Source organism: Zootoca vivipara, chromosome 1 (genome assembly GCF_965207765.1).
Source record: "Zootoca vivipara chromosome 1, rZooViv2.hap1.1, whole genome shotgun sequence".
Classification (NCBI taxonomy): Eukaryota; Metazoa; Chordata; class Lepidosauria; order Squamata; family Lacertidae; genus Zootoca; species Zootoca vivipara.
In genome coordinates, this window is record NC_142582.1 from 12941273 (window position 1) to 12958110 (window position 16838).

At 43.5% G+C, this 16838-nt stretch overlaps 1 protein-coding gene across 6 annotated transcripts in view; it reads right to left on the reverse strand.

Moving 5' to 3' along the window:
* SLC39A10 (solute carrier family 39 member 10) overlaps positions 1–16838 on the reverse strand; it is a 56967-nt gene that overhangs the window by 20377 nt on the left and 19752 nt on the right. For 4 of the 6 annotated variants that reach the window (XM_035136392.3, XM_035136401.3, XM_088654219.1 and 1 more), the window contains exons 2-4: positions 8866–9900; positions 4708–4915; positions 2471–2503 (exon numbers count right to left, since the gene is read on the reverse strand). In XM_035136392.3, coding sequence (XP_034992283.3) covers positions 2471–2503; positions 4708–4915; positions 8866–9891 — 1267 coding nt within the window. In that variant the 5' untranslated portion in view covers positions 9892–9900. The remainder of the gene's footprint in view (positions 1–2470; positions 2504–4707; positions 4916–8865; positions 9901–16838) is intronic. The other 2 variants (XM_035136429.3, XM_035136409.3) reach the window with 1 other exon arrangement.

Genomic DNA, 16838 nt, shown 5'->3' on the forward strand with positions numbered 1-16838 from the left:
GAGGAGGTATGATAGCCATCTTTCAATTATCTCAAGGGCTGTCACATGGAGGAAGATGGAGCAAGCTTGTTTTTGCCCTGCTCTTGGGGGGGGGCAGGACTCAAACCAATGGCTTCAAGTTACAAGGAAATTCCAACTAAACATCAGGAAGAACTTTCTGACAGGAAGAGCTGTTCCACAGCGGAACCGTCTCCCTTGGGAGGCTGTGGGCTCTCCTTCATTAGAGGATGGGTGCTTCAGTTGAGATTCTTGCATTGCAAGGGGTTGGACCAGATGGCCCTTGGGGTCCCTCCCAACTCTACAATTCTATGATTCTATATGACAGATCATTTTGCAAATGCAGGATTGTGCTTGAAACTCACAAGTGGCAAAATAGATCGCTTCCAGACATCTTCTAGGGACTGCAACGTACTGGCGTAATTTTCATTTGGGCTCTAAACAAAACAAAACACCAGCTACTCTGAAATGCACCAAAATGTCTGCCACTAATTTTGCAAAATTAGGTCACTTAAAGCATGGACGGTCTTCAAGATTACTTATTCATCGGTTCCCTCCCTCATTATCTAGGCAGAAAATCCTTCTTTTAAAATGAAGCACTCATCTGTGGAAACTTTCTAATTAACTGGGTTCTAAGGCATATGCATGATGACAGGGGTTTCTTTTGGCGTGTCCGGGGTGGTGGTGGGGAGATTGGTTTACACACAGTTTCTACATTTTAATTGGCAGAAAATGCTTAGCAGTCTTTTCATAAACTCTCCTGGCAATTAAACGAGGGTCAACTCTGGCTAAAACACGTCTACCCTGAGAAACAAATGATTTGCTACCATATTCAGCATATACAGTATTTGCCGAATCTTGGAACAAAGTTAATGAGATAGTAGCTGTGCCACTAAAGGAGAGTTATACACAACAAGTTAACCTTTCTTAATGATGCCACAGCCATTAAAATTAATTACCGGCAGCGCATTGTTTCTGACAATTATTAACATACATCAGAACATACTTAATTTGTGCTTTACTTCTAAGCGAACAAGTGCAAAATGCCTAATCAATAGTCACCATTAGCAATAGCATTCTTTTCAAAATAAGGGCAATTCCTTTCAAGTGATTCTAAGATTACAGCAATTGCACTAGGCCAGGCATCCCCCGACTTCGGCCCTCCAGATGTTTTGGACTACAATTCCCATCTTCCCCGACCACTGGTCCTGTTAGCTAGGGATCATGAGAGTTGTAGGCCAAAACATCTGGAGAGCCATAGTTTGGGGATGCCTGCACTAGGCTCTAGAAACAGAATGTAGTTGGCAGTTCTGCTATGCATAATGGTGCACAAAGGCCTGAAAATAAAATGCTTGTCGCTTTAAAAATGTCAAAGTATGTGCCACAATGGTTTACCTGCCAGCCTTCAAGCATTCTTCATGCATGGAGATGGAATTTCCCTCCTAGTGGGTTCTATCAGAAAATCTTTCCCTGTTCACACTTCCACCTTTCTGAGTCACTGGAAAATGCCAGTCGTGTACACTGGTAGGCATGCAAAGCCCCAAAATTCTGCCTAGAGGTGTACCTGGTCGACACGGCCATACTTGACTGGAGGGATTCACCATCCATGTCAACCGCCCCTGATTCCATATTGTTAAAAAGCAGGGGGCGATTTTATTGTGAAAATGACAGCTATTCCCCATCATTATCCTTGCTTTTGCAAGTTTTAAGATTACTGTAGGATAGCTCAGTTGGTAGAGCATGAGACCCTTCATCTCAGCGTCATGGGTTCGATCCCCACGTTGGGTGCATTGCAGGGGGTTGGACTAGATCAGGGTTCCCCAAACTTGGGTCTCCAGCTGTTTTTTGGACTACAGTTCCCATCATTCCTGACCACTGGGTCCTGCTAGCTAGGGATGATGGGAGTTGTAGTCCAACAACAGCTGGAGACCCAAGTTTGGCAAACTCTGGACTAGATGATCCTTGTGGTCCCTTCCAACTCTAAGATTCTATTGAGGGAGACCAGATTACCTACAGCACATTCCTAGCCATCTCTACCTGAATTCAATGCGGTGGGGCTAGAATAACATCCTTGGAGAGTAAACCGCCGCATTTCATGTTTATGCCCCCCCCCCCCGGTTTCCTCTCTCATATCTCCATTGCTACTCTTAATGAATTGTCCCAATTTGGGACTTGGGCTCTGACTCCTTGACAACTCAAGGGTCTTTCTCCTGCAGGCCAGACTGTGTTTTCATGCTACACCAGAGCTGGGAAATTTGATGCCTTCCAGATCTTGCGGGACTACAACTACCATTGTTCCTGACCATTGGCCATGCTGGCTGTTGGGTCTGCTGGGACGTGGGAGTCCAAATTTTTTTTAGAGGGCTGAAGCTTCCCCAGACATGCTACACACTTTGCTCAAGAAGAGTAAGGGGGAGGGGGGCAGAGGGAAACAGGTTCAAGTTACTCCACTCGGACATTAGCTGATACTAACCTGCAGCTCTTGAGACTTCGTCTTGCTCAGAAGCTAGGGTGAACGGAGAGAGATATTAAGTATGCAAGCTTGTGTGCTGTCTTTGCCTTCAAGCTATTCGGGCCTCTCTCTCCACAAAACGGCACCACCCTATTCTAATTTAGCAGACTTGCTGATTTCAGAACATCAAGTTGCTGCTTGAAAGCAGCCTGCAAAAGTTTGTGTTCTAGTCCAATGTTCTAGTCTTTCTAGGTTTGGTAAACTTTTTTTTTTAGAAAGCACTAAGATCTCAACCATAGGGCTTATGAACCTATATGAAATGCAAGCAGGAAAACAAAACCTGCCAATTCTGGGCAACTTTAGGTGCTCTGTTCTTAAAATGTTAGTCGTGTTCAGGCATCTATTTACATTTTGACATAGGGGTAGGAGTATCCATGCAATGTAACACCACCTGGGTGTGTTAGGGCCCACCCGACTTTCCCATGTTGAGCAGGTTAGATCTGCAGTGTGCTTTTATTTGTGTTCACTTCAACGCCAGCAGAAACCTTCACAGCAAGTGACCCTGAAAAAGCAGGGTTCCCCCATCATGTGGAGGGTTCTATTTGCATTGAAGGTAACATAAACAAACAATAAAACCACCCTGCAGCCTTCCCTGCTTGACAAGAGGTCAGAGCCAATGCCCACGAAGACAATGGGGGCCTGAGCTGCATGCACAGCCCCTGCCCCTGCCCCTCGAAGCATCACGGATTTAGGTGAACACCTGAACACAGCTATTGTGCATGGGTTCCTCGTCTGGAAGTCCAACTTATGGAATCATCACCCGGCTACAGGCAGATGAGTCTATGAGCTGGAGCAGAAAATTGTCACCCTGAAGAGGTTAATGCAAACAGCTGTGACTATGTCTAAAGACCTCCCTCAGTTAAAGAATTACTATTTTCTAAAGGCCGTTAGCTCACTTTGTTGTGTGGAGGAAAGCAAAAGCTGCCAACTCAGATAAACCTTTCAGCCTGATCAAGAACATGGGCGTGTCATTGCCACAACTGAGAGCTGGTACCCACCAGATCGGATCGTGTCAAAGGTATCTTTTTTGGGAGATGCCTTTGATTAGTCGCCGATGGTATGCAAGGTGTCTCTCTTTTTCTCTTATTGAAGGAGAACAGGACATTTTAATGCCACCATCATCACAGAGATGTATGAGGAGGGGATATATTGATTGAAAAATGTATTGTATTGTAACTTTTGAATATATATATATAGAGAGAGAGAGAGAGCTGGTACCCACAAAATTGTTACTCTGTAATGTGCAGCACAGGCAGACCCACACCATACATTTGAAGCACATCAAACACATGTTTAAAGCCCATTGCATTCACCAAAGAATCCTGGGAACTGTAGTTGCCCCTCCCCCTACAGCTCCCAGCACCTTAACAAACTACAGTTCGCAGATTCCCTGGGGGAAGTCATGCGTTTCAAATGTGAGCCAAATGTGCTTTAAACATGCATTGTGGATCTGTATTTTAAAGGTGGTGAGTGCCTCTCTGTGGGAAGCGCTTCAAGCGTGGTGGGCTAATAGATCAGAGGATTTTGTCTGCACAAAACAAAACTGGCTTGCGTTGGCGTCGAAGAAATCTTCCAATCTGCCCGGCGAAGCCACTGCAGAACAAACAGCTGGCTGTCTGGAAGCAGACGCATCAGGGGACCCTTTTAAAAATAGAAGAGTTTCATGTGCATTGGCCCACGGACAAAGGATTTAAAAAAACAACACTGGCCAATAGGTGGCTGAAGGCGCATGGGCCGGTTGCCTACAGCAGGGAATGCTCTGTGTGAACAAATGTCAACAAAAACTGCGAGGTCCTGGGGCACACAGGATTCTGGCCTGCATCTATTATCACGAAGTACTGTAAACCTGAAGACTGTGTGGCCGAATAGGCTAGGATTCTCTCAGGAGAGGTGTGTTTTCCTCTACTCAAAGCAGGAAGTCTTCAGCAGAAGCTCTGAAGTGAGAGAAACAGTAATTCTATGGAACTCATATGCCTGTTCAGAGACAGGAGTGAAAGAGGTGGTTTCTAGTATTTTAAGTGGCCTGAATTGACCTTAGAACAACAGCGAAACAAAGCTGTCATAATGCGTGTTACTAACTAAAGTGTCTGCATCAGATCTTAACCATACAAAACATCATTAGCAAGGCTGAAATAATAAAGCAAAGATACAAGTTCTCCCCGTTTCTTTGGCAGAACTCTTATCACAAATCTCCTCACCCGATGCGCCAGTTTTCTCCATGTTCCCAAGCGATGCATTTCTTCCTTTATTCAAGTCTTCAATCACCAGATCTTCATAATGTTTAATACAAAGTCTCCTGTCAATCTGATACAGCAATGCTGGGCACAGGTATGTAAACAAGCTGGGGGAAATGGGAGAGGTGGGATGAAGGCCGTAATGCGCTAGCAGCTGAGTGAAGTTTAAACACTGCAAAAAAAGTAAAGTCAGGAAGAAGGCAATTATTAACACTGGTCAGGATAGTTCCCATTTGAAAGCAAGGGGGCTGTACAAAACACAAAAGAGTTAAAAAGTTAAAGGACAACAGGGCTTCCGGTTGACCACGCCATCTTGCTCAGACGGGGGTCCGCACAGCGGAGCGGACCTCGGCGCTTCAGAGGTGGAGGGAATCGTTCCAGCGAAACGAAACCTCCTTAAAAGCCCCAAATCGTGCTTTTTGGGGACAGATTTTTGCCTGGCGGCGCCAAAAGCGGGCTCTCTCCTCCCCGGATCGGCTTTGTTTAAGCCCCCGAGAGCGAGGAGGTGAACCGCGGCGGACAGGCTGACATTGCTGCTCTGAGAGTGCGAAGCTGCGAGTCTGGGAAGTGGAGGTGGCCAATTCTTCAAAGAACATTCAGCAAATGAATAGACTGTGAGTAATTTGGATTCTTTGGAATGTAAATTAAGGCAACAATTTGGACCTGGGAGAGAGGGGAAAAGAGGAAGCCACCCCCCCCCACGGTAACATAAGAGACAGTAAACAGAAACCCGAAGCCGTAAACAGAAGATTTTAACTTAAAAGGATTCCTCAAAGGCATCAAAGAGAATCTCCCCTAAATGCAGGGTAAAAGGGGAGAGAGACTGTTGTGATTGCCCTGCAGAATGAAGTTAAGACTAAGAAAGACCTTTCTTTTTCTCGGGAGCCGGCAGCCCAGAAAACCCAGTGAGCTGACCAGGATTTATAGTTAAATTTTATTTCTATCTTTATCTCTGGACTTTTTGGAAATTCTTTTTTGGTTTATATGCTTTTGAAATGTGAGTTCGAACTTTATTTTTAAGAATGCAGCCAGCTTGTTAAAATGGAGTCGAGAAAATAGACTGCGATCATATTCCACCCCATGTGACAAGTTTTGACCTTGACAGGACTGAACTATGTCAACAAAAAGGTACCCGCCTGAGTTTCAGCGGACTGTTTTGACCTTAATGTGGGAAGCAAGAATAGAACTATGTCAAGAGGAGACACAACGGCTAGTGTTACAGCAACAATTCCAGATTGTGATGACAGAATATGATTTCCTAGAAGATGAAGCTTTTGAAACTGAAGAAGATGAATGTGAGAATGACAATGATGACGACTGTGATGATTTAACACAAAATGAAGCCCATCACGAAAAAAATGATGATTTTACTCTACAAAAAGTTGGATGGAGTGCCTCCCCTTCGAGGGGGGCACGACTGGACTTACTGGAACTCCAGAATGACCACAGGGAAGAAGGAAAAATTAAGCAGAGAAGAGAAGAAGCTCAGGGGTCTGATATGGAGGCATGGATGGCAAAAGACTGCAAACAGGGGGTGGGGTGAAGGGAAAGTGAAGTGGTGATTGTAAGGATGGGTTAATAGGACTATAACTGGACTGCTGACTATGGAACTTGCTGGATTGGTGGGGTGGAGCCGGTACTCGGGGGGTGTAAGGTTAGTTTGGGAATAGTTATAGGTTTAAAAAGTGAATTGATTCTGGAAAAAGGTGAAAATATGGAGGCCTATAGAGGGGTAAAAATTAGGCACGGGAAGAAAAAATGGGAGTTTGATTTCTCAGTGATTGGACAATAGGCGAAAATGATAATAGTTTAAAAGTGGTACAAGATATAAAGGTGTATGTTATAAAATATGAACTATGAAACTGTTGAAGATGATAAATAAGGGAGGAAAACCGGGGAAGGGTGGGAGGGTGGGGAAGCCCACAAAATATGGTTTAACAATTATGAATTTAACAATTATGATGAATTTTTTTTTGTCTTTTTTCCTTTTTGTCTTTTTTTTTCCTCTTCTCTTTTTTCTCTTTTTCTCTTTTTGTATTTTCTTTTTTTCTGGTATGACAATAGATGGTTGGATGGATGAACTCCTGCGTACTGCCCTGGTTCACTGGAGCTCCCTGGTGGCAGGGGGGGGCTTGGGGGGCAGGGGAGGGGGAGGAGGACAGAAACCCAATCATAAAATGGACCACTTCTGACTGATCACCTGCGTGGGATACTTCTGTGGCAGGGGAGGACCCATGGAGGGGGGTGGGAAGAAGGTGGAAAAGGTGTTTATGTATGTACCATCTTTTGTAATTTGTAAAAATCAATAAAAATTATGTTAAAAAAAAAAAAAAAGTTAAAGGACAACACACTCCAAAAAGATGCAAAAGAAAATGGAGAATTTGGTACAATAGTAGGAGCGAGAAGGAAAAATGCCATATTAAGAAAGGCATATGGTTTATTGAAGAACATTAACAGTAGAGGAGCAAAGCAGAGACAGAGAGAAAAGAGAGAACTGAGCTCAGCTGACAAATAAGCAACTTTTTGTCCCTCTTTTTAAACTCTTTCCATTCTAGCTGGATCTGTACCTAAGAGCTAAAGCCAGAGTTTGCTTTCTTCTCTTCCCTCCCAATCTCTTTTCCTTTTGTGTTATGTGTTTAAAGGCTGACCACACACTATACACTCAAAGCACATTTAAGCAACATTAGCTCCGCTGAAGAATCAGGGTAACTGTAGTTTGCTAAGGGTTCTGGGAACTGCAGCTCTGTAGAGGGGGTAAAACTACACTTTGGGAGAAGCCACATATTTTAAATGCATGGGGTGCACACAACCTTAAATTGTTGAGACTGAGGGCATAAACTGTCTTACTATTACAAATACGGGAGCTGGAGAGTGGGGTAAATGTGTCAATTAATTAAATGAGTATCCATTATTTTATTTATTTGTGCCTGATGCTTCTCAGTTAATCTGTTGAGAATTTTAAAGATTAAACCGGAAATTATGTGGACACAGTGTTTCTTGAAATCCTTCCAGAGGAGCAGAAATATGGTTTGGGTCTACCGAAGATGAAATACTAATTACTAAAGCTGGAAAAAAGACACAGGAAAAACCTGATCTGATGGTGGAAGAAAAGTTCCCGCCACCTGGGAATTTGAAGCCATGGGTTTTTAGCCTTCTGTATTTTATCTGGGTTGTTTTAATTAGTGTAAGATACTTTGGATCCCAGTTTGGGGGAAAGGCCGGGAAGATAAACAAATATAATGGAATGGCAATAATAATGTCTCTACAAACCTGGTTTTCAAACCTGCGGGTCATTGGAGCTGGACTGTGTTCACACACTAATACCACATCCTGCAGAATTCTACCAGTTATATCATGTCTGCACCATTGGAATGAATTTCAGAAACCAAAATGCTTTTCCTGTGCAGCCCAAGTAGGAGCGGCGAGCAACGTTATAGTTAATTGCTGTAGCTTGTCTTCACTGTCTTACCCCATCCCACTGCCCTGCTCACAGATGTGAAGAATATCCCTACGTTGTGAATGGACCATGTCACCATTAAGGAAAAAAAGGTAGGAATAGGCCAATATATGTGTGGACTGTCCCTGGATCAAGTGACTTTTCTTCTCAAAGCTCTTAACCTAGCTCAAGGTTGTCATCTGAACTAGCCAGATTTTAAACTGACAATCAATCGGTCAGTCCATCATTTGAAAAACAAGGCTTTAGAGCAGTGGTTCCCAACCTTTTTTTTTGCCATGCTCCACCTAAGCATCTCTAAAATTCTGGTCCGTCCGTCCTCCTTGAATAATTATTATTATTCAAAAAGTTAACTCCTATTCATGTAGAGGAAACCTAAAAGGCCATTAACTTGGTCCAAACAAGCTTCCAAATTGCCCTCCCAAAAAATCAAATTGCCCCCCTTGTGGAGCATGTGCCCCACGTTGGGAACCATGGCTTTATTTAGAGCCATCTCACCCCAAAATGGCAACCAGACATTCCGTTTTGGCAACTGTAACCTTGGTTTAAGGAGCTATTTGGCGCCTGGTTTATATATATCTGAGCTCCTAACACTCAGCCATAGCCATACTAGTTATTTTGCCTGCGTGCTCCTTTGTATCCCAGGCCTTATCAGGCTTAACACTGACCTCTTCGTGGTGGTGCTCATCTCCATTATGGTCCTTGTGAGGGTGTGGCGAGAGGACGGCACGCTTCCTCATGCCAATCTGCCCCTCGTGCTTCCTGCCACGGCGATGCCCGTCTCCACTGGCAGGATCCGGATCCGGATGCCTGCGGGCAGGTGAACGCTCACGATCACGCTCGTGAGCGTGCAAGAGGGCCGTGTCTTGCGTGTGCCCGTTTTTGTGAACTCGGTTGTGTCCGTGCTGCTTGGTGGACTCGTGGCTGGGAGTAAAGCCTTGTGCCGCTTCCACCGAAGCCCCGCTTCTTTTCTTCCTTTCCTTCCGTGTCCTCCTGTTGTCTTTGTGTGACTTTTCGGGCTGCTCTTGAGTCATATTGGTCTCCGTCGAAGGTTCGTGGCTGGGCCCCCTGTGGTCCTTGGCGCTGGTGGAATCGTTATGGGAGTGGCGAGTACCGTTGCGGCCGAGGTGATGGAGCCGGCGCTCGTGGTGCCTGTGGTCATTGTGGTCGTGAGTGTGTTTGCTGTCAGATTTTAAAGATGGCTCTGCTGCTTCTTTCTCGGGGTCACATTTCCGCTTTCTTTTGGCAGGCCTTTCGTTCGTGGTCTGGTTCTCTGAGTGAGTATGGGAATGAGGAGGGTGGTGGTGGTGGGAATGGGAATGGGAATGCCTTCCTTCTTGTACTTCTATTGCATCTAAGTGAGAAACATGATTGTGGCCAATGTCCTCATGATTTATTTCCACTACTTTCACTTCTCCCAGGCCCAAGCTCGTCAGCAATTTCTCCAGGCCGAAAAACGAGAGCGTTCCATTTTCGCCGTAGCGGTCAAAGAGTTTTTCAATGTAGTATTTCTGTTTCTCTTCGGCCTTCTCTGAGATCTGATAGTCATTGTGGTTGTGGCTATGCGGCTGTGATGCTGTGGTTGTGACCTCGGCACTTTCGTCGTGTCCATCTTCGTGGCAATGGTGGCATTGATGAAAGACAAACGTTAGCAAGCAAATGAGGCAAAATTGTGTGTGCATGTGTACCTTCATTTCTGTTTTCTGAAAGAAAAGGAAAGAAAACACTTGGCTATTAAATTCGACCCCAAAGTATTTCTGACAATAAATGACTTCAGAGATGCATGGTTTCTGCAAGATCCAATACAAACCTTCAAAACCAAACAACAATTACCTTTTGAAACCACCACCTAGTCATTTGCAGTAGGCAAAACTTCCAAAGAAAGCCCTGCAATTATCTTTAAGGTTGGAGTTTCTGAAAAGATTTTTACAAGGTGTAAGGTTGTTGAGGTATAAGCTTTTCTAGGCTAGCATCTATGTTGTCAAAGGTATCTGGAATCTAACCCATAAAAACTGGTATCACAAAAGAGCGTATTTTTCAGTATTTAAGGTGCCACTGGACTCTTAATTGTTTCTTTGGCAAAACAGACTATTACAGCTATTCCTATGGAATTTATTGGCCACATTTGAAGTAGAAGATACCGAAAGAAAGAAAAGAAAAGAAAAGAAAAGAAAAGAAAGGGAACTGGAAATGCACGTTCAAACTCTAAGCCATCCAAGCTCTTTAACTATAGAAAAGCAATCAACATTTGAAGTCTCAATATAGTACATTGGCTAGCCATCCATTTCTTTGATGTCACACACACCGGAGGTTCAAATAAAAACCCTCATTACAGGAGAAAATCACAGCTCTCCTTTTATTTAATTAAAAGGTCTAAGGATCAAAGCAGTTTCGACTATGGTAGAAAACAAAAGTGAGAGTGAGTCACAGCTTTTCTGCTAAATACCTGTTCATGAGAACACTGCAGAATTCTGAGCCCTGAAGTAGCATTATTATTTCAATACTCCAAAACTAAGATCCTTGCACACTATACTTTCTCTCTCTCCCTCAGTCTGTCTCACATTCACACTGAAACGCTCATAAACTGCATAGGTGTACATACTTACTACAGAAAACAGGCTCTCCCAATCAGCATTTTGAATAGAATGTTTGCAGAGGACCTCTTCTTCAAAACTCAAGATAGCAAAAGGCACATCGACAACTTACCTGCTCCCATTTTTATAAGCTCAGAATGACGTTCCACTAACCTCAGTGAGGTTTCTATGCTGCCAATATGTAAACGCTGGAATTTGTTCAAGTGAAGACAGCATCATTTACGAAAAGGTTCAAAGGTTCAAGTTTTGTACAAAGTGTTAAAAATAATGCCATTCTGGCAGACCCCAGGAACAAACAGTGAATTGTTTAGTCCCCCCCCCAGTTACGTCTCTTTTGTTTTCGTAGACATAAGAAGACAAATAAATAAATAAATAAATCCATATGGAAGAATGGATGCAAAAAAATATATTAACTTTTGGACGACCCTAGGAATTTAGCCACAAGGACATTCCAAGGAGCTCATGAGGAACAGAGGAGGGTGCCAGCCATAATGCCACCCATTACTGATTTATAAATACAACTGTTTGTCTAAGAAGCTCCAAACAATGTGGTATCGTCACAACAATCTTGTGAGGTAGAATTAGCTGAAAAGCAGCAAGGTTTCTCAAGTGATGCAGTGAAGTGGAGATTTCTACCTTCAGCTTCCGCAGACAAACTGACTGCTCTAAGCTCCAGTCTACAACATGTGCATACACGACACTATAAATTGTATTGGTAGATTCTGTTTGCTTTTATAGAAAAGAAAGCAATTGATGCCTTTATTACGACTCGCAAATTGCACGTGTTTAACTTGCGCCATCGCAACTGTATGCACCTTGCAGCCGGCCAGCAGCAACTGCACAAATTAAACACACGCAAGGCGGAGGAGAACCTCAAAAACTCTTTGTGCACCAGGTTTTCCCACCACAGAAGGTCTGTAAGCCCTCAGACTTGCTTGCTGGGCTATGGTTCAAACTATCTAGGAGGGCTCTGCCGGGACATTTTAAGGTACAGTGGTACCTCGGTTTATGAACACAATTGGTTCCGGAAGTCTGTTCATAAACTGAAGCGTTCATAAACTGAAGCGAACTTTCCCATTGAAAGTAATGGAAAGTGGATTAATCCGTTCCAGACAGTCCGCGGAGTACTTAAACTGAAATGTTCATAAACTGAAGCATGGGTGTAATTGGTTCCGGAAGTCTGTTCATAAACTGAAGCGTTCATAAACTGAAGCGAACTTTCCCATTGAAAGTAATTGAAAATGAATTAATCCGTTCCAGATGGGTCCGCGGCGTTCGTAAACCGAAAATTCATAAACCGAGGTTCCACTGTATAATAAAGGCTCTTGCCTTGTAAGGATGGGACTGGGTAACTGTTTAACCTCCCCACCCCACAGAGCTTCCATGAATGATGTGAATGGGCTATTTGTGAATATGGCATAAGACGAATATCACACTAGCGGTATCACTTGGGCCTTAAGTGTAAAGGATCAAATAACGATTGGGTGGAAATCCTCCTTCTGAAGCACATTTCACTCAAGAGACAAAGGAGTAGAGGAAGACCACTGCAGGGGAAGGAGGGGAACATGTATTCCTTTTCTTGCCACTGCTGCCTTCCCTTGCCACTGCTGTACTTCTCAGCTGAGTCCCCCATCCACTGCAAAGTATGCAATGTAAAGGGACCCAGGAGGGGATATTGAGTCAATGGGTGAAAACAGAGAACACAAATAGTGAATTCACCATGGCATGTGGGTCCTCCACCCCCTGAGCTGAGGAGGAGTCCCAATTTGACCTACGAGGCCTTCCCCCCCCCCAAGCCTCACTCATGCGCCCAGCACCTGAAATCATGTACTGTATGATGGCTGGTGTGGGGAGGCCAAAGTCCAATCAAGAGCCTTAAAGTGTGCACCCAACTGTTCTTTGGTAAATGGGTCTTGCGTTCAGCACCTTTTAAAATTTGCCACCAAATGCAAAGTCCTGGTTCAGGAGCTCCCAAGAGCAGCCAACTCCTGCTGAAAGCAGGGTTTGCAGCCGGAACCACTTGGAGCAGAAAGTAAATGCAGGCAATTTTGTGCAGGGGTTCCGTTCCCAGTCCCCATGCACATCGGTGGAACATGCATAAGCATGTTCTGTCTCCATTCCTCCTTCTCCTACCGGTAGGTCCAAAAGAACCTGTGCGGTGGCAATCAGGAGTGCAGTCTGATTTGTTTCCTTTAAAGCAGGGTGGATAAAAACAAATGATTTTTTTAATTTAAAAAAATCAGATTTTTAAAATTTAAATTGGATTTTTTTTCAAAAAAAGCCTTTGGAGGAAAAATCTTTCTAAAGATAGTTTTCTATTAAATTACATTACAGTCAAAAGGAAATAAGGATTTGTTTTAAGTTTTTCATGTGTGCTAAAACTCAGTCTAAGTTTTTTTTAATTGTTTAACCACATCAGTTAACAAACAGGGATACATATGGTAGGTTATTGTTTTAGTTAAATAAATTGTTTAAATTGTTATTAAGGAAATGATTATTTTCCTCTTTCCAATAAAGTACCGCAGAAAAGTTGTCCAAATATAAAATTAACTTATTATAAACCTCACAATAATTTCATAATTATCTGTCTATGCATTTCTAATAGTATAACCCATGGGTAGGCAAACTAAGGCCCAGGGGCCGGATCTGGCCCAACTGTCTTCTAAATCCGGCCCATGGACAGTCCGGGAATCAGCGTGTTTTTACATGAGTAGAATGTGTCCTTTTATATAAAATGCATCTCTGGGTTATTTGTGGGGCATAGGGATTCATCCCCCCCCCAAAAAAATAGTCCGTTCCCACCCAAGGTCTGAAATAGTCACAGCTGAAAAAGTCTGTTGACCCCTGGTATAACCATATCAGTGATTTTTGATACAATTGTAAAAACCACTCTGAAAATTTATTATTCCAAAAATGAAACCTTCATCTGGTTGTAAATATTACGATTATATGAACCTTTTAAAAAAATGAGTGAGCCTTTTAAAAAACAACAAGTCTTACTGACTAGTGATTTCAATCGATTTGATTTAAATCAAATCCACCCTGCTGTAAAGTTAGGTCAACTGACATAATGGTGACGTTAGAAAAGTGTTTCTCAATCTTGGGCCTCCAGCTCTATTGCCAGACTACAACTCCCATCATCCCAGACCACTGGTCCTGCTAGCTAGGGATTGTAGGAGTTGTAGTCCAACCACAGCTGGGGACTAGGGCTGGGTGATATATCGTCCAAAACTGGTTTGAAGCCTATATCCATGATATTGCTTTCATTATTTTTGACCTGGCAATATATCATGAATCATGATGTATGCAAAAATCACAATCTGGGAAAAACAATGAAGCCAACCCACGCCTCTACAAAGCTCCATCCTTATTTCAGACATCAAGATGTTTAGCTGGTGAGATATATCATGATGTTGAAAAACAGATATCACCCAGTCTTACTGGGTTCCCAGGTTTGAGAAATACTGCACTCAGTGTTTTGACGGGCAGACAACACAGCCCACCTGTCTAAGCAGCCCATGAGAGACGGGAAGGAAGGAAGGATCCTGGCACTACTATAGCATGGCCAAGATATGCAAGACGTCTGTTGAAATACAAAGCAGTAAATCTAAGCAAGTGGAACTTAAGGAGCCTGGCAGATAGATTTCCACTAACTGTACAAGCACTCTGAAGAGAAGACTCAGTAAAGGCATTCAGTTATAGTGCCAGAGACTTCTCTGCTTCACCCAGAGCTGCTACCCACGTCACACACATCAATAAGTCCTCAGCAAAGTCTGAAAACATGAAGTGCCTGCCTTATTTGAAATGCTTTAAGCATTAGCAAGAATTCCCCTTGTTGAGATCTTACCCTTGACTCAAGCATGATCCTAATCCTTTCTGCTAGCTCATGATCGCTTTCATGTGACTATCACATACAGCTGAACTTAAGACCATGCTTGGAAAAGTAGTCATGCATCCCTAAGTTCACATTGTACCTTTTCTTCGGGGGACAGGGTGCTTGTTACGCAAGTCCCAGTTACCACTTGATGCACCAAATTCACCTCTCATTCAGCACCATTTCTGAGAACCAGTACCAGACATTTTAACAATCCCGTTGTCTAAACTGTTTTTCAGTTCTCTGCTGCGTTTTTTTGTGGGGGGGGGGGGAGTGATGCTGCGTTCTAAATACACAGGAGCAAGATGCAAGCAAACTTTCCAATTCTTCACGTTCTTGATTTGTTCCTAGTTAAGTGAGTGGGCAAAAAATCAACTGCACCAATTCAGAAGTGTGTATCTTACGGCAGGTTTGGAGAGTGTTGGTCTTTCCAGATGTTACTGACTTACAACTTCCTTCAGCCCCAGCAAAGGTTATGTTCAGTTCAAGCTGTAGTTCAGCAACATCTGGAGGGCCAAAGGTTCCCCACACCTGTCTTACAGAAGTAACATCTGGATTTCCCTACTCAAGCCTACACTCCTCTCCTATTCCTATACCGCATGAACCTTCTTATACTCTCCTCACAGTTTTCTTTCTTTCTTTTTTTAAGCTTGCAATGAGGGAATATTCACACATTACATTTTTGTTTGCTGTGCACCTTAGGGTTTATTTTAAGCCATGCCATCTGGAATTTTAAAACACTTGGAAACAGCAAGGCCAAAGGGCAGCCACTCTCTGAAGACTGGAGAAGGGACCCTCATAAGAATTTTAGGGGGGCAGACAGGGGGAGCGTGGATTTGTCCCCCCCCCAATCTTCAGAGGAGGACCAGACCATATGAAAAATGAACATAAGATTTTAGCTCGAGTTATTTTGTACTCAGGGTGTGATGGCAGTACCAGTGGGGGTAGGAGACAGAAGGAAGCTACAGTACACCAAACATATCCAATAAAGTGACTTACTTAAAATGTCATAGAAAATGGTATTGCTCTCTTGTGCAACTATTTTCAGTTGCCCGTACAGAATCAGGAAATGGTAGTTACTCTGGAATAATGTGCTCGAAATACATTGATTTGGGGTGCTCCTTTTATTTTTGATACCTCATTTTGGAATGGTTCCTTGCTTCCATTTTTCAAAAGGCGACGAAAGACACCTGAAATAACCCAAGGGAATCAAAATAGCAGCAAAAAAGGGGGGGGGGAAACCACCACATTAACCATATGGTGTATAGCTTTTATATTTCAGTTTATAACACTGGTTAGTGGTGATTGCGACTTGGCCTAATAATGTTACAACTGCCTTCTGGGGTTGCAGCGCTCATCTTGCTTTATTGGCCGAAGGAGCTGGCGTACAGCTTCCGGGTCATGTGGCCAGCATGACTAAGCCGCTTCTGGGGAACTAGAGCAGCGCACAGAAACGCCGTTTACCTTCCCACCGGAGCGGTACCTATTTATCTACTTGCACTGCGTGCTTTCAAACTACTAGGTTGGCAGGAGCAGGGACCGAGCAACGGGAGCTCACCCCGTTGCAGGGATTCGAACCACCGACCTTCTGATCGGCAAGCCCTAGCCTCTGTATAGTTTCACCCCTAGAAAAGTGGAAGACATCATGCAGCCAATCAAACTTGGTTTCACACTAACATCAAAAGCCTAACAAAACTATTCAGAGTTAGACCACAGTCCACAAACCCCATTTGCCCTCAGTGAAATTGTTATGCAACCAAATCAACGTTTCTGGCAAACTAAAGGATGGTTTGGCACAGCATAAAAGCAGCAGCCTATCAGGGTGGAAGTGCAATGAACTGTTCACACATTGGCTATCATTTGACAGCTGCTTCCTCTCAGTTACTGCCCTCTGTATTTTAGAAACAGGCCTTTGCTGTGCATCAGACCAGGGATGCTTTCTGACTTCAGGTTGCAAGTTATATAAACTGTGCTAAGTAAGGTTTTGTCAGATAATAAAGATGAATTAGGGAGACTCTGCAGGTTTTCATGGAGAGTTAACGGAAACTTGTCAGGAGTTAGTTTCAGGTAGGTAGCCGTGTTGGTCTGACGTAGTCAAAACAAAATAAAAAAGTTGGTCTCTAAGGAGCTGCTGGAAGAATTTTTATTTTGTTTTGCCAGGAGTTAGTAATAT